The 18,264-nt window shown below is 45.9% G+C and overlaps 1 protein-coding gene and 2 long non-coding RNA genes across 4 annotated transcripts; all 3 read left to right on the top strand.

The window, feature by feature from the left end:
- Nucleotides 1-826: 826 nt before the first annotated feature.
- Nucleotides 827-1,987, top strand: LOC127348406 (uncharacterized). Its single transcript, XR_007879770.2, has 2 exons — nucleotides 827-1,081; nucleotides 1,639-1,987. It is a non-coding gene; the product is annotated as an uncharacterized lncRNA (long non-coding RNA).
- A 677-nt stretch (nucleotides 1,988-2,664) lies between these two features.
- On the top strand, nucleotides 2,665-5,649 carry LOC127292847 (uncharacterized). Of its 2 annotated transcripts, XR_007845406.2 has the most exons (3): nucleotides 2,687-3,106; nucleotides 4,005-4,541; nucleotides 4,619-5,649. It is a non-coding gene; the product is annotated as an uncharacterized lncRNA (long non-coding RNA). The 2 variants fall into 2 exon arrangements; XR_007845405.1 differs by having other exon boundaries at nucleotides 2,665-3,106; nucleotides 4,005-5,649.
- Nucleotides 5,650-15,115: 9,466 nt separating this feature from the next.
- Nucleotides 15,116-16,861, top strand: LOC127292846 (ammonium transporter 2 member 5). Its single transcript, XM_051322354.2, has one exon. The coding sequence runs from the start codon at nucleotides 15,188-15,190 to the stop codon at nucleotides 16,721-16,723; it is 1,536 nt and encodes a 511-aa protein (XP_051178314.1). The 5' UTR covers nucleotides 15,116-15,187; the 3' UTR covers nucleotides 16,724-16,861.
- Nucleotides 16,862-18,264: the final 1,403 nt, after the last annotated feature.

The raw sequence follows: 18,264 nt of genomic DNA, 5'->3' as shown, positions 1-18,264 counted from the left end.
TGCCTAACTACGGAATATTAACATTGCCGTGCACGTGAAGGATCCACCCTTCCTTATACGATGTATTGGATCCGGATACTTCATGGGCCTTCACGGATCCGACTACCTGCATAGGTCGGTTGAGATTCGGCTCCTGTTCCTGGGCTGGACTTCATCCATCATCTATCAACAGCAACTGGGCCGTCGATGGGTCACATGCCACCATCACCATTTGTGGGCCACCCGGGCTTGCCGGATCTAGACCACGTCGTTGATATACCCATAAAGTATACCCACAACAAGTAGACTCCCTCCATGCACATCTCTTCGAGGAATCACACGTGGAAGAGAGAACTAGAGAGAGGGATGGGAGGAGAGGCGCCCAAAGGGGGGTTCTCCTTTTCCTCAAGGCGAATTGTGTTGTGCCATCCTTCCCTCAAGTGCCCCACTATATATAGGGGGGAAGGGGAGGGGACGAGCTTGTGGCTAGGCAAGGTGGGATAAAAGGAGGAGGGTGGCCGGCTGGGCCAAAGGGGGAGGGGTGGCTAGGCCAACTAGGCCCATGCGCCCCCAAACCCTAACCCTAGCCGCCCCACCCATCAATCCATGGGGGGTGGCTGGCCACTTAATGGGCTCCCCTCCAAGAGGGGCGCTTGAATAGAATATCCGACCCGCAGAAGTGGTGCTATACACGGCTACCTCAAGTGCCGCGCGCTTGCTTCACGCCCGACATATGCTGCGAGGTTGATGTGGAGAGATAAAGGAGAGAGAGACAGGAGTGTGTGTGCTGTGTGCGGGCGATAAATACAACGAGCGGACCTTAGAGCATCCCTAGTGGTTCCTCTAAAGGGCCATCCAAACACATTTAGATAGTTGTGAGGTCAAAAAACGCTCCCAGTGGCCTCTCTATCCTGTCATCTAAATTTAGACGAGCTCTCAAATCATCGCTCCATCCTCCAGATATAGAGGACCAAGCCACGACCATCGAAGCCAAATCGCTCGCCCGCGCTCTCCTTCCCGCGCGCACCTGGAGACCAGAAAAAGAGGCGGGAGCGCTCCCGCGAGGTCGCCGTCGCCGTCGCTCCACTCGCCGGCCAGCCAGGTACGAATTTTTTCCGGTGGATAGAGTGGGATTGAGCGGCGGCGCTGGGCGGGGGCTCTGGGCGGCGGCACTGGGCCGCGCTGGGCGGCGCTGGGAGGCGATGGCGGCGGCGGCTGGCCGGCGGTCGAATCCTCCATTCGCGCGTGAGGATTGCGGCGGCGCTGGCGAGGGCTGCGGTGTCTTTGGCGGGCCGGCGGCGCCGGGGCGAGGCCGGCGGCGAAGCGGGCGGCGACGCTGCGCGGGGCCGGCGGCGCCAGCGGGGCCGGCGGCGCTGCGCGGGGCCGGTGGCGCTGCGGACGCAGTGGAAATCCTCCACTCGCGCGTCCTTGGACGACGACGCGGACGGGGCTCTGCTAGTTTCAGTAGTTTCAGCATACGCGGACGCGGACGGGGCATATGCTTCTCTGTACGATTCTGCTAGTTTCACTAGTCTGTGTAGTTTCTGTACCAATTTTTGTAGATAAACACAGATGATTGAATTGCATGTATTGAAATATAATTGAATTGCTGTTGTTCGTAGACTAAATTGTTGAATGAATTTTGACATGTTTTGCTAGATAAATGGATAACTCACAGACGGATGACATTGGGTTTTTAGACATGTTGAATGGGGGATCAGGTGAAGTGAATTGGAGTGGCACACAATATTCTAGCCCAATCAGTGAACAAGAGAAGATGCCAACTCCGGATGTTTCTGTTGTTTCTGCATCTGCATTTGCAAAATCAAAACAAAAGAAGGCAAAAGCACCGTCGACGAAAGGGAAAAATTGGTCTAGCGATGAAGACAAGGTGTTGATAGCGGCATGGGGAAACACTAGTTTGGATGCGGTGACCGGGACAGATCAAAACTCAAGTTGTTATTGGAATAGGATTTTAGATTACTACAACTTGCATAAGGACCCGTCATGGCCCGAGCGTAATTATAATGCAGTCAATTGCCGTACTAAATTTAGTCTGTGTACTGAATTACTAATGCAACACTGCACTATGCATACTGAATTCAGTGTATAACTGTGTACCGGCATTCCAGAGGAGAACAAATCCGGCATCTCTTGCTCGGTCAATTGTCTGACGCCCATGCTTGGAACCGCCATGGCGTCGAGCATTCCTCTTCTCTTCCTCCTCACGCTCTCCAAATGCTGCAAGAATGAGTTCGTCGTCATCAGATGAAGACGACGACGAATTCATGAGCATATCCAATGAGGAAAATTCTCCATTCATCATTTTTCGGTGTTGGACAGAGGAATTCAAAAGAGAGATGAGAGAAGGAAAAGCGAGGAGTGTTGGATGAGAGGTGGGAGGGGTGGTATATATGGACCTGGAAATATAGCCGTTGGAAATATAGCCGTTGGAAATATAGCCGTTGGAAATATAGCCGTTTGAAATATTACTAAACTATATGAGAGAGAATTTAGATGTCCTAGATATAGAGGAACCACTGAAAAACTGAGATCATCTAAAAAGGAATCTTTATAGATGACCATCTATATGGAGATATAGAGGACCACATTTAGAGGAACCACTAGAGATGCTCTTATGGCGCCCGTCCCCTATCCAGACCGAGCGTTCTGCTGGAGATCCGGACCCACGCGCGCGGGCGGTTGACCCCTACCTCCGGGCGGATACACCTAGCCCACATAGCTCCCCGTCCTTCCGCGTCGGCAAGATACACGGCGACGACGTGGTCCTCGCTGTCCTTGCTCTCTGCCGCGAGTACGGCGGCGACATGGACCTGCCCGGGACCCCCCGCCCCCCACCACCACACCGGATCTTTCCTCTCGCACTCCTCCTATTTTCCCTTCTCTTCTCCTTCCTGCCAAGGTGAAATCGAAATCCAGCCAATCCCGGAGCTCGCCTCGTCGTCCCCGCTCCTTTCCACTCCAGGACGCCCGATCCTCTCTTCCCAGATCCGGTTTCAGGGGCTATCGGAGTCGCCCTCGCCCATGTCCGGCGCCATGGGGTCGGATCCGGCTAAGGCAGCTCGCTCGTGACACAGTCGACTTCTGGCTGCTGCTCACCTACAAGGTACGAGTCTCCCCTATCTCCCGTGCGTCCGGCTGCCTCACCCTCGCTTGATTCAATTGAGTAGCTGCCTAGGGTCTCACTGATTCTTCTAGAAATTGGGTTGCCTTAGTTCGATCCGGTAAATAGGTTTATGAAAGTACCTTCCCCGATGCTACAGTTTTGTTATGCATCTTCAATCTTGTCAAAAGTCCTTGCAGTTTCTGTTTCTCAAAGAATTGGATACAAAGATCCCCAAGGATAAGCCAAAGGATAGCTGAATTTTTTCATTTTTCAGCCATGCTGAAGCATATAGATCTGTAGCTCATAAATTTATGCATGAGTCTGGGGCTTGAGTAGATGCAAAATAGAATGAAGCAGCCAATTGACAATCACCTTATCTCGTGAGAATCTAATTAGGTGCTCAGATGTGTTTGCTTTTGGTACTTAAATTGCCTTTTTAGCCAGCTTTAAATTTTGAACTCCAAAAGTATGGAAAGTGTGCTAAAACAAGTCAGACCTCTCAATGTGTATGTGTAGGTGCGGTGTTTGCTTTCTGTGCTTCCTCCTAAGTGGCGCAGATGGTCATAAAAATATCTGTACTCATATTGTTTGGTACATTGTGCTATCCTGTAAAAAACAACTGAAAACATGAGTTATATCAGCTGAATTTACCTTTTTTTTTGGGTTTCCCATGCATAGATAGAAATAAATATTAAGAATTACAATTTTGTGAATGGTAAGTTATTTGTTTGATGATACTACTGTACTGGTCATTTTTATAACCATTTGCATCATACTTTAAGAGTCAAGCACCAGAATGTGAAAGTACTGCATGTGTCCTTTGTCATACTCACCTTATGTTAAAATAATGTGTTACCATTCACACTAGCACTACTAACACCAGTGTCTACATCTGCAGGTGGTGCTCTAACTATTAGCAGAGCAGTGTCTACTTCTCTGAGCTCTTGAAACAGGCACACTAGCACTACTAACACCAGTTATATATGCTAAAAGTTCAACGCCAATGGCGCGGCGGCCTGTGCTTCCTAGTTGTTTCTTTCAAGTCTGTGCTCGATTTTATCTCATGAAGTACATTGTTGCTTATAAACCCAGATATCACAATTTTAGGTGTTTTTGTTTTTTCGTCTTATCGAGTTTTCCTTTTCGGCTTTCCAGAAGGAGGTCACTTTCATGGAGCACAATTCATTGTTTTCCTTTTGTTGCTTATAAAGTAATACGAAGCCTTGTGCAATTTATTTGTGATTTACAGAGCTGCATTGTTTTATCCAAGAGCATCTGAAATCTACCATGCGTGCTATTTGAACACAGCGATGTAAATACCTACCAGAATTGTTTTCCCATACATCATTCCTAGTGACAACATGTTAACCATTCTCAATACATTCAAGTGTGCTCAGTGACACAAGTGCATGTTTCTAAAATTGCTCTCTAAATGGTGAGTTTTCATTTATTGATCTGTAATTTTATGAATGTTCTGAAATGTCATCACTATTCTCCTCGCAATTGTTGTAGTTCTGGTTTGATTCTGTCCATGCCCAAGTATATTTGGAAGTTCTTCCTACGGAGTACCTGTGATTTTCTGCTTGATGCAGATCATGGGAACTGATCTTTTAGGGAGCACACAAATACCACGCAGGTACTTCTCCTTGTTACCCATTGTCTGTAGTTTCTGCCAAAGTTTCGAAGTATATCTATCACATAACTGAAATTATTTGCAAGGTATTAAACTAGAACTGTTGATTTGGACTTTTCATTCATTGTGAGGCTAAGTCTACTTACATTCCAATACTGTCGGAAGCAATAAAGGCCACTTGAGATGATTTTTTCTAGTTTAGATGTTGAGACTTGGATAAACTGCTAGGCACCTGTCGTATGTGAATATGTGATATTCCAGACTCTATAGTGAACTGTAGGGAAGGATGTGTGATGTTGTACCTAGTATCATGTTCCTGTTTTAGTTGTCTCAATCTTCTCGGCTACGTCACTTTTGTTTTGTAACTAAAGCTTGTGGTTGTTAGAGGAAGTATTGTTTATCATTGTATCTACATTTCTACTAGTTTATCAGGAAGTGTCCTCTTTTTTTTTTTTTTTGTTGTTGTTTTGTTTTGTTGCAATTTTACTAGATGTGAAAGGTACCAGCTACAACTTACAATGAGGGCGTTTATCTTTTCATGCATTATTGGAGAGCCGCCAACCTCGTGGTGAAGAAAAAATGCATGCCTGCATCTGCAAGAGGACATCGATGGGAGATCCTGTCTGTACCAGAATATTGTTGTATGACTTGCCGAGATAGTCAAAGGATGTTGTTTTGATTTTTGAAGGCTTGTAGCCTGTCCCAAAAGCAGAAGGATGAATTGTTTTGTTTTGTTTGGCTATGTAGTGATTAGTCTAACCCTCTAGATAGAAAGGGAGTTTAAACTAAATTTAGTATTCTTCCGGTTCTAAGGGATGGCTCTGAATCTAAACTTGTATTACTGCGTTATGATAACTTATGTTTGTGAACCGAACCTTAGGATGGGGTTGTTGTCTCCATTTATGTGCTACTATCTTCTCAGAGCTGGTGTATGTTGAACTGCCGAAATGGTGATGTCCACTGCACTGTTGCTGCTACTCACTTGTTGTGTTATGGGACAGCTACACTTGAGTTAGCTTGTGATGTCTTTTTGATCGCAAGGTAAGCATCCGGGGTCATGCATATTGAATGGCAATTATCCTACCTCGGATAGGATTGTTTTCAGAGTGTGCAAGGATACCTTGACAACAAGGATAGCATCTAGGGCATTTGTAACGAATGGTTACTAGCAACCGAAGGATTACTATGTGTCAAGTGTTGGATCAATTTGTTATCCCATAGGTTTTTGGTTACTTTTGTTGCACACAAAGATATGAATGGATAGAAGTGGATACTATATATGACCCGTGATGATCGGTTACCTTGTTATCGCATACGGCTTTGGTTCGTTTTATTGCAATGCAAAGATACGAATTGGCAGAAATGGTTATCATAGAGGACCGCGATGATACCAGGTGCACGAGGAATAGTACATCGGATAGGATCGTTTTGATAGTGTGTGAGGATACTTCTTTGACAGCAAGGTAAGCATCCGGATCGTGCATATCGAGCGACGATGATAAGACGGCGATAGTACATCGGGTAGGATCGCTTTCAGAGTGTGCGAGGATACCTTGACAGCAAGGATAGCATCCGGGGGCATTCGTATCGAAAGGTTACTAGCAACCCGAAGTATTACTATGTGTCAAAGCGTCGTTCACTTTGTTATTGCGGAGGGTTTCGGTTACTTTTGTTGCATGCAAAGATACGAATGGACAAAAGTGGTTACTATAGACGACCCGCGATGATACCACGTGCACCAGGGAATAGTGCATCACATAGGATTGTTTTGATTGTGTGCGAGGATACCTTTGACAACAAGGTAAGAATCCGGGTCATGCATACCGAATGGTTACTAGCGCAACATGTAGCTGTAGGAATGGCTGATTGTTTTTATAGTGTGCGAGGATACCTTTTGACAGCAAGGTAAGTATCCGGATCATGCATACCGAAAGACTATGTTTGGTATGCGGTTGTACACTGGAAGGGATCGTTTTCAGAGTGTGCGATGATACATTGACAACAAGGATAGCATCCGGGGGCATTCGTATCGTATGGTTGCATGCAAAGATACGAATGGACAAAAATGGTTACTATAGATCACTCGCGACGATACCACGTGCACGAGGAATAGTACATATGTTAGGATCATTATGACAGTGTGCGAGGATACCTTTGACAAGAAGGTAAACTGCCGGGTCATGCATATCGAACGGCTACTTTCGTGACTCGGTCGGTGGGCGAGGATACATTTCATACTGAATGGTTACTAGCGCAACATCTGGCTTTATAAATGGCCGATAAAAGTTACGCTAGGTGAGGCACAAGGATACAATGGGCATACCGATACGAAGTTAAATATAGGCAACAGACGCAACTATCCTTCTTATAGGATCCCTTTGACGTGGTACGAGGATACCCTGCGCGCAATGAAAGCATCGGGGGTCATGTATACCCTGCTTTCGTGGCTTGATTGACGAGCGATAGTACATCGGATAGGATCATTTTTAGAGTGTGCGAGGATACCTTGACATCAAGGATAGCATCTGGGGCAGTCGGAACGAATGGTTTCGAGGAACCTAAGTGATACTATGTGTCAAGTGTCGGATCACTTTGTTACTCCGTAGGGTTTTGGTTACTTTTGTTCCATGCAAGATACCAATGGACAGAAGTGGTTACTACATATGACTGCGACGATACCACGTGCACGAGGAATAGTACATCAGATAGGATCGTTTGGATAGTGTGCGAGGATACCTTTCGATCGCAAGGTAAGCATCCGGGTCATGCATATCGAATGGCGATGATCCGTGGGCGATATTACCTTCGATAGGATCGTTTTCAGAGTGTGCAAGGATAACTTGTCAGCAAGGATAGCATCCGGGGCATTCGCAACGAATGGTTACTAGCAACCGAAGGATTACTATGTGTCAAGTGTCAGATCACTTTGTTATTGCGTAGGGTTTCGGTTACTTTTGTTGCACGCAAGATACAAATGTATAGAAGTGATAACTATAGATGAGTTAGCTTGTGATGTCTTTTGATCGCAAGGTAAGCATCCGGGTCATGCATATCGAATGGCGATTATCCTACCTTGGATAGGATTGTTTTCAGAGTGTGCGAGGATACCTTGACAACAAGGATAGCATCTGGGGCATTCGTAATGAATGGTTACTAGCAACCGAAGGATTACTATGTGTCAAGTGTCGGATCACTTTGTTATCGTGTAGGGTTTTAGTTACTTTTGTTGCACGCAAAGATACGAATGGATAGAAGTGGATACTATACATGACCCGTGACGATCGGTTACTTTATTATCGCGTACGATTTCGGTTCGTTTTGTTGCAATGCAAAGATACGGATGGGCAGAAGTGGTTACCACAGATGCCCGCAATGATACCAGGTGCATGAGGAATAGTACATCGGATAGGATCGTTTTGATAGTGTGCGAGGATACCTTTTTTGACAGCAAGGTAAGCATCCAGATCATGCATATCGAGCGACGATGATCAGACGGTGATAGTACATCGGGTAGGATCGCTTTCAGAGTGTGCGAGGATACCTTGACAGCAAGGATAGCATCCGGGGGCATTCATATCGAAAGGTTACTAGCAACCCGAAGTGTTACTATGTGTCAAAGCGTCGTTCACTTTGTTATTGCGGAGGGTTTCAGTTACTTTTGTTGCATGCTAAGATACGAATGGGCGGAAGTGGTTACTGTAGACGACCCACGATGATACCACGTGCACTACGGAATAGTGCATCACATAGGATCTTTTTGATTTTGTGCGAGGAAACCTTTGACAACAAGGTAAGCATTCAGGTCATGCATATCGAACGGCTACTCTCATGACTCGGTCGAGGGGGGAGAGGATACATTGCATACCAAATGGTTACTAGCGCAACATGTAGTTGTAGGAATGGCCGATTGTTTTTATAGTGTGCGATGATACCTTTTGACAGCAAGGTAACTATCCGGATCATGCATACCGAAAGACTATGTATGGTTTGCGGTAGTACACCGGATAGGATCATTTTCAGAGTGTGCGACGATACATTGACAACAAGGATAGCATCCTGGGGGCATTCGTATCGTATGGTTGCATGCAAAGATACAAATGAACAAAAATGGTTACTATAGATCACCCGCGACGATTCCACGTGCACGAGGAATAGTACATATGTTAGGATCATTATGACAGTGTGCGAGGATACCTTTGACAACAAGGTAAACTTCCGGGTCATGCATATCGAACGGCTACTTTCGTGACTCGGTCGGTGGGCGACGATACATTGCATACCGAATGGTTCTAGCGCAACATCTGGCTTTATAAATGGCCGATAAAAGTTACGCTAGGTGAGGCGCAAGGATACAATTGGAATACCGATACGAAGTTAAGTATAGGCAACAGACGCAACTATCCGTCTTATAGGATCCCTTGACGTGGTACGAGGATACCATGCGTGCAATGAAAGCATCGAGGGTCATGTATACCCGGCTTTCGTGACTTGATCGACGAGCGATAGTACATCGGATAGGATCGTTTTCAGAGTGTGCGAGGATACCTTGACATCAAGGATAGCATCCGGGGCAGTCGTAACGAATGGTTTCGAGGAACCGAAGTGATACTATGTGTTAAGCGTCGGATCACTTTATTACCGCGTAGGGTTTTGGTTACTTTTGTTCCATGCAAGATACCAATGGACAGAAGTGGTTACTATAGATGATCGCGATGATACCACGTGCACGAGGAATAGTACATCGTATAGGATCGTTTGGATAGTGTGCGAGGATACCTTTCAATCGCAAGGTAAGCATCCGGGTCATGCATATCGAATGGCGATGATCCGTGGGCGATATTACCTTGGATAGGATCGTTTTCAGAGTGTGCAAGGATAACTTGTCAACAAGGATAGCATCCGGGGCATTCGTAACGAATGGTTACTAGCAACCGAGGGATTACTATGTGTCAAGTGTCAGATCACTTTGTTATTGCGTATGGTTTCAGTTACTTTTGTTGCACGCAAGGATATGAATGGATAGAAGTGGTTACTATAGATGAGTTAGCTTGTGATGTCTTTTGATCGCAAGGTAAGCATCCGGGTCATGCATATCGAATGGCGATTATCCTACCTTGGATAGGATTGTTTTCAGAGTGTGCGATGATACCTTGACAACAAGGATAGCATCTGGGGCATTCGTAACGAATGGTTACTAGCAACCGAAGGATTACTATGTGTCAAGTGTCGGATCACTTTGTTATCGTGTAGGGTTTTGGTTACTTTTGTTGCACGAAAAGATACGAATGAATAGAAGTGGATACTATACATGACCCGTGGTGATACCTTCTTAGAGAAAGGATCCTCTATTCGTTCGAAGCGATCCCTCCGATGGCGCGAGAAGATACCTTACGGGGAGAGTATCTTACGTGACAAACATATGATTCCGAGGACATTTATATCGAGTGGTTACTTTTCGCAACACGTAAAGATACAAATGATCAAAAAAGGGTTACTTTAGATGATGTTATTATTGGAATCATGGTTACCAATACACCACTTGCTGGTCGGTTACTTTCTGCGACATGTAAAGATACATATGGCCAAAAAAGGTTACTTTAGATGAAGTGTGAGGACCCGGCCGGAAGAAGGATCCGACTTGCAAAGCACAAAGCACGGATACATTTGCTAGGAAAAAAACGATCCTTTCTATAGTGTGTGAGGATACCTTGCTCTAAAAAAGATTCCTAGGTGCCAAATATAAGATTTCTCTGACGGCGCATAAGGATACCTTGCCGGAAGAGTATCTCACGTGCCAAGCTTATAATTTTTGAGATAATGTGTATCGAATGGTTACTTTAGTGACACGTAAAGATATCAGTTGCCAAAATATAGTACTTTAGACACTAAACCCTAAAGCCCTTTGATACGTTACTGGTGGTTACACCAATATACATGCATGGATACTTCTTACTTGTCAAACACCAAACGATTATCAAGTTGACTATGATGGTACTCTTGAAATCATGGTTATCGATGCACCACTTGCATGACGGTTACTCTGAGATACATGCATTGATATCTTCATAGCTTGGCAAAGAACTTATCATACACCGAACAATTTGTATCTTGAATATGATGCTACTATTGGAACCATGGTAGGATCCATTAGCCATGGTTAGCGATACACCACCGATCGTTTCTCTGAGACACATATTTATATATCTTATTAGCTAAAATGAACTTCTTGGGCATGGATACCGATACACCACCGACGGTTACTCTGAAAAACATGCTTGGATATTTTAATAGATTGGAAAATAAATTATTAGGCATGAAACGATTGTTAGTTTGACTATGATTATACTATTGAAATCATCATTAGAGATAAACCACCGATTGTTACTCCGGGACACATGCTTGGATATATATAATTAGCTCGAAAAAGAACTTAGGAACCAGATGATTTCAGTTTGACTATGACATTATTGTGACACACCACTGACGAATATATTATTAACTAGTAAGTACTTATTAGGCACCAAACGATTTTATTTTGAATATGATGTTACCATTGAAAGCATAGTTAGCGGTACACCACTGGTGGTTACACCAAGATACATGCATAGATACTTTTTACTTGTCCAACACTAACGGTTATCAATTTGACTATGATAGTACTCTTGAAATCATGGTTAGAGATACACCACTTGCATGACTATTACGATGTGACATATGCATTAGTATCTTCATAGCTTGGCTAAGAACTTATCATACATTGAACAATTTATATCTTGAATATGATTTTACTATTGGAACCATGGTTAGCGATACACCACTTGCAGGTCGGTTACTATAAGACACATGCATGGATGCCTTCTAAGCTTAGCCAAGTACTTATCCTACACCAACAATTTGCATCGAGACTATGATTTTAATATTTGAACCAAGGTTAGTGATACACCATCGATGGTTACTCCAAGACATGTGCATGGAAATCTTCTTACCTAGGCAACTATGAACTTCTCAGACACCATGCAATTTGCAATTTGACTATGATGTTACTATGCAAACCATGGTTAGTGATACAAAACCTAGGGGCTGGTTACTCCGAGACACATGCATGGCAAGGAACTTCTCTTACACCAAAAAAAATTTCGTCTTGACAACGATGTTACTATTGGAACCATGGTTACTGATATCTTCTTACGTAGGGAATTAAGAACTTGTTAGACACCATACGATTTGTAATTTACTACGCTATTACTTTGAAATTAGGGTTAGCGGTACACCATCTGCAGGTCGGTGAGACGCATGCATGGGTATCTTTGTAGCTTGTCAAAGAACTTTTCATACACTGAACAATTTCCGCGTTTACTACGATGTTACTATTGGAACCATGATACGTTACTGATACATCACCGACGGCTACTCCGGACTATCATGTAACTTGAAATACTTTTATTAAACAATTTTTTAAGCATAAATTCTAGAGTTATTTTGAGTTATTTTCTACATTGCAAGATGAGTTAACGAACACATATATAACAAAAAATATAGGTTCTTTCCAGACTTGAGTTTTCGGTAGACATGATTCACCATTATAAGCGGGAGTACAAGCACAACGATGGTCCATGCGTAGATAAAATTGTAGACTGGTGCCATGAAATCAACTCCAGTCAAGACATCTCGATGTTTCACCATGTCTGTGAATTGTTGGAGAGGATTTCCTGCTAGAAAATCGTTGTGTACAAATTTTCAAGATCTTCTCCACCATGTCTCTTTATTTTTTCCCCTTTTTGGTGGTATAAATGCACGTTTCCATAAGATCATTGCTATGGGGGCAGTACAATCCGGACCAGGAATAAAATCAATATTTACATCATTTGGAGGAGTTTCGTTGATTTTTTTATAATTACACATATTTAATACAAACTTAATTGGTTTGCGCCTTGTGGCTCATGGTAGCACAATATCGAAAAATGTTACTAGAGCCGGGGCTTCATGGAGCCCTTCATTTAAAAAAAAAACAAATACTTTATTTCAAAGTTTAAAATAATTTCGAAAAAGTACTTGGGTGTAGTAAAGTATGTACGTTACGAGCCTGCATATTTTTAATGTGAAATATATCTTGCATTGCAGGCTCGGCAAAAATGAAAAAATATATATACTATTTCTATCTGGTAGCGAAGCCATCCACAGTTAACTGTGGGGTCAGATTGCTTATACACCAAGGACAAGTGCCAAAATAAAACATGAAGTCGTTTTGCAGAAAAGCGGACTCCACAGCTTACACGTAGCTCCACGACTGTCTCCATCCATAAAAATATATTAAAGATTTGTTTAAATTTATACGTATCTAAGTACTAAAAAGTGTCTAGGTATATCTAAATTTAGACAAACGCGCGATATCGTTTTATGGACATAGGTAGTAGAAAATTCGAAAATGTCACTGTTCATACTTCTAGATCTGATTTTTTCTTATTTTTGGCGAGGATATAATACACGGTATTCCGTCTTGAAAATTAACACACGCATAGAATAAATCATTGACTACACTTGGATGTTTTTTAAGGAAAAATTTGAAACCGCAAATTTGAAAATTTTGAAGTTTGAAAAAACAAGCTCCATGAACTCGTGTCCTAAATTGACACACTCAGTACCGAGAGTCAACAGTGACAATGTAAAGAAAATATGCAAATATCCCACCTTAATAAACTGGTGTGCATTGAACTCTTAAACTGTGCTAATGGTTACTCTTCACGTATTTTCAAAGAACTTTATACGTGGCCGGCGATTCTTACATGTAATATGTTCAGAAAAAAGAGACAAACATTTTTCGTTCAGGCAAAAAAATCTAAATCTAAATGAATCAAGCTGAAAATGCAAAACAAGGCAACAATCCTAACTAACATGCAATCCGGCCCGGAGGTGTGTACTTGTTTGCTGCCATCTTGGACTAGGAAGGACAGAGCGGTACCATGGTGGGGTAGGAAACAGTACTAGATTCTGTCATCTGGTACAGCCAAACAGTGTGAATACTAGTAGCCTTTGGTACAGATACAGTATAAGCAGTCAACGCAGGAGAGAATCTCCAGGACAACCCACGGCTGGAGATAAGGTCATGGCGCCATAAGGTCCTGGAGAAATGAGAGAAATAAAGGAGAGATAGAGGAGTGGTGGTGGGGTTAGGTGGGTGGAGATCGTGGAGTATGCCATGTCATCAATCCATGTCTCATTGAATCACAGCCATCCAATCTATATGTGATCGAACGGTTTGTATTCATTCTACCCTTTGCCGTGCGGCTTTAGCCAACGCGCGCGTTTTTCTTTGCCGTGCGCTTTTCCTTTTCTTTGCCGTGCGCATTTCTTTGCCGTGCGTTTTTTCTGATTTGCCGTGCGGTATTTTCTTTGCCGTGCGTTTTTTGTGATTTGCCGTGCGGTATTTTCTTTGCCGTGCGTTTTAGTGAAGCATGCACGGCATATATTTCTTTGCCGTGTGTTGACGCACGGCAAAACTTCCGCGCACGGCAACGTCAATTTTTCCCGTAGTGGACATATTTGGGAGTGCCGCTACGGCTTGACATCACTTGCGATGTTTCCTCGTAGTGCTATAGTAAACTCAATCCCATTATTTATCTTGGATGTTGTTCACGGTAAAGGCTCAAGTGCTTTACAATGGACAAGCATCAATTTGGAGCTGTAGTAAGCAAATCCCCTAAAGATAGCTATAGTAGACAAAGATATACAAGGTTCCCTCATAGTTTACTGTTGCGGTGGGAGCCCAAGCTTATGTTGTTTCCAAATGGCAGGTACGCAAAATGTTGTTGACTCGATCAATTTATCCAACAGACTGTAACTGATTCGCTGGATATATGGCATGTATGATTCCAAACTTGATCTGTTACAGATACATGCCATAATGGAATGAATAATTACCAAGTACTCCCAACAAACGTACTCTGATGCTCATAAGGAAGTCCGCCATCTGCACATAGGACGGCCTTGCGACTGAGTTAATTGGAGCTATATAGCACCCATCAGATTTGTCTTTTCGTACTTCAGAAGAAGTTTTGACTGCTTCAATACATAGAAGTTGTGAATTGGGGATAGACAGCAGAAGTCGCCGCTGAGAAACACGGCTCATGCGCTAACTGCGTGTTTGTCCCATGCACGGGACATCCCGTGCATGTTTGATTCACTATGTTCCATGCTTTGAGATTTCTGCTGTCACGTATCATTCCGTTTCATTATTAAGTTTCAAAAATCCGAAACACCAATTGACACCCAACGGAATGTAGAAACTAGTACTGTTGAAATAGTGAAACTAGAAACCTAACCCCGGAAAACAGCACAAGATTCAGCCACAGAAACACATGCACAACAGAATCTCGTCGTTCAACAAAGTATCTGAAGAATCTCCACGGCTTCCGCTCTCGGACCTTTCCCACCCTGCCGGCCCTTCCTATATGCATGGACTAGCTCTCTCTCCTTCTTCCACTCGGCACTTGGCACCACTCCATCTCTCCACACCCGCCCCTCGCGACGCGAACTCGACGCGGAGGGATCACTTGCATCGTCGTGTACTGTCGATCGAGCTGGCCATGGCAACGGAGGCGGCACCGGAGTGGCTAGTGAAGGGCGACAACGCGTGGCAGCTGGCGGCGGCGGCGCTGGTGGGGCTGCAGAGCGTGCCGGGCCTGGTGATCCTCTACGGCGGCATCGTCAAGAAGAAGTGGGCCGTCAACTCGGCCTTCATGGCGCTCTACGCCTTCGCCGCCACCATGGTCTGCTGGTGCCTCTGGGGCTTCCGCATGTCCTTCGGCGACCGCCTCCTCCCCTTCGTCGGCAGGCCCGATTTTTCCGGGCTCGACGCCGCCGGCTTCCTCTCCGCCCAGGGCTTCGCCGGCGCATACCCGGCCGCCACGCTCCTCTTCTTCCAGTTCGTCTTCGCCGCCATCACGCTCATCCTCGTCGCCGGATCGCTCCTGGGCCGCATGAACTTCAAGGCATGGATGCTTTTCGTGCCGCTCTGGCTCACCTTCTCCTACACGGTCGGCGCCTTCAGCGTCTGGAGCCCCAACGGGTTCCTCTTCAAGGCCGGGGTCATGGACTTCGCCGGCGGATTCGTCATCCACCTCTCGTCCGGCATCGCCGGCTTCACCGCCGCCTTCTGGGTCGGCCCGAGGACGGCCAAGGACAGAGAGGCCTTCCCGCCGAACAACATCCTCCTCACGCTCGCCGGCGCGGGCCTGCTGTGGATGGGGTGGACCGGGTTCAACGGCGGCGCGCCGTATGCCGCCAACATCGACGCGTCGGTCGCCGTCGTCAACACGCACCTCTGCACGGCCACCAGCCTGCTCGTCTGGCTCATCCTCGATTCCTTTTTCTTCGGCCGCCCGTCCGCCGTCGGCGCCGTCAACGGCATGATCACCGGCCTCGTCTGCATCACCCCCGCCGCCGGGCTGGTACAGGGCTGGGCGGCGATGCTGATGGGACTCCTCTCCGGGAGCGTGCCGTGGTTCACCATGATGGTTCTGCACAAGCGGTGCCGGGTCCTGAAGCACGTCGACGACACGCTCGCCATACTCCACACGCACGGCGTCGCCGGCAGCCTGGGCGGCATCCTGACGGGCGTCCTGGCCGAGCCGCGGCTGTGCAGGCTCTTCTTCGGCGACGACCCCCGCTACGTTGGCCTCGCGTACGCGATCAGGGGCGGCCGCGCGCACGCGGGGCTCCGGCAGATGGCCGTGCAGCTCGCCGGGATCGCCTTCATCCTGGTGCTCAACGTAATCGTCACCAGCGTCGTGTGCCTGCTCGTTGGGCTGCTCGTTCCGCTGCGACTCAGCGAGGAGCAGCTGGAGGCCGGCGACGACGCCATCCACGGCGAGGACGCGTACGCGGTGTGGGGTGACGGCGAGACGTACGAGCAGTCCGTGCATGGGAGCCGTCGGTACCAGATGACGGCCAATCCCATGTCGTCCAAGGTCGATGACATTATTTGAGCAATGGAGCTGACGCACGTGTATGCATTGTAAGATCGACACTAGTGCGTTGTGGAGTTTACTTAGCTTGATCTGCAGTTTAGATCCTAGTCTCCAGCAACGAGCAGGGTTGAATGAAATTAGGAACGGCTTCCTCTACGTCTAAGCCCACAGATTAGATCGCTGAAGCATTTCAAACAGAATCTACATCTACATTGTACCATACCATCATAACATTAAGAAAACGAAAAACTAAACCGCCACATTTCTCGTCTATCGATCACTCTCTTCATCCGTCTCATCGATGGGCCCACCACTGGCATGTGAAAGAGCTGCGCTGCCTTTTTTCTTTCTCTGCTCAAGCACCTGTGTGCTTTTGAGCCAATCAATGTGAAAGAGTAGTTCGGAGCATGCAGTTCTTCGTGGCCGCTGCTGCTAGCTAGCACTAGCATCCAATGTTCGTGCACACAGTAAGCCTGCAGCCCTGCCGCATTACATGCAAGCATGTGCGCGTCGTCTAGTTAGTTTTCTTTTGTAATTCAGTTATTTTGTCATTGTAAAAAGTACAGAAATTATGCAGTAAACATACAACTGATGGAATCAAGAATCGCCAGAAAATAGTTTGTCAGACATGACTATCCCTACGATTGTGTACGTGACGGTACGTGATGGGGCTCCAGCGAGCCGGATTTCACAATGCTCAAGTGAGAGTAAAGTCACAACGTGCGCAACTCATGGTGGGCCCCATGACCAAGAAACAACATGCAACCCTCCACCGTCAAAACACTAAGCAACGTTGGATGGTTTTTTTTTTTTTTTTTGAACAACGTTGGATGGTTTGGAGGTGAGTGATAACTCAACCCACCAAAGATCAAGCTATAAGCAATCAAAAACCCCAATTGTCCATCTGCTACCCGTCTAGGGTTTCGTCCTCTCCGTCTCAGGCGGCGAGTTTGAGTTGAGGCCGGTAGGGTTTCCCAAGGGGTTTTTTCTTCGTCTTCGTGCCAGGCTTCTCGGAAGGAGAGGTGCGGCTAGTGATCGGTTCTCCAAGACCGTCTCTGCTGGGGATCGGCTTCGGCGTGTCCTCTCGCTCAGGATGTCAGAAGTTAGGTCTGAGGCGAGCGCGACAGATGAGAAGGGGTTAGCCGGTGCAGAGGGAGGAGGTGAGAAGGAGGGGAGTGGTGTGGATGGGAGTAGGGCCATGCCATGCCATACGCAGGGTAGTGGTGATGATGCGATCGATTCCATGTTTGGAAATCTTGAGATCGGCGAAGATGAGTTTGACGATTTCGTTCTTGAGGAGGATGAGAAAGAATTGGCTGAAAGCGTTCGCTGGCTTGCGGTTGCGAGGGTCAATTGTCGGAAGAGGTTCAGCCATGAAGCCCTTTTCCAACAGATGACCGCTGCATGGAATTCTTCGCAGAAGATCAATATCAGAGCGGTTAATGATAACAGGTTTGTGATTCAATGCTTCTGTTTAGCTGATTGGGAGAAAGTCATGGAGAAAGGCCCCTGGCTGTTTCGTGATTGGGTGCTTGTTACGGCACCATATGATGGTTACT

The sequence above is a fragment of the Lolium perenne genome, chromosome 4, assembly GCF_019359855.2.
Source record: "Lolium perenne isolate Kyuss_39 chromosome 4, Kyuss_2.0, whole genome shotgun sequence".
Lineage (NCBI taxonomy): Eukaryota > Viridiplantae > Streptophyta > Magnoliopsida > Poales > Poaceae > Lolium > Lolium perenne.
The sequence above is the reverse complement of the archived record's forward strand: the minus strand, read 5'-3'. Positions and strand labels throughout refer to the sequence as shown.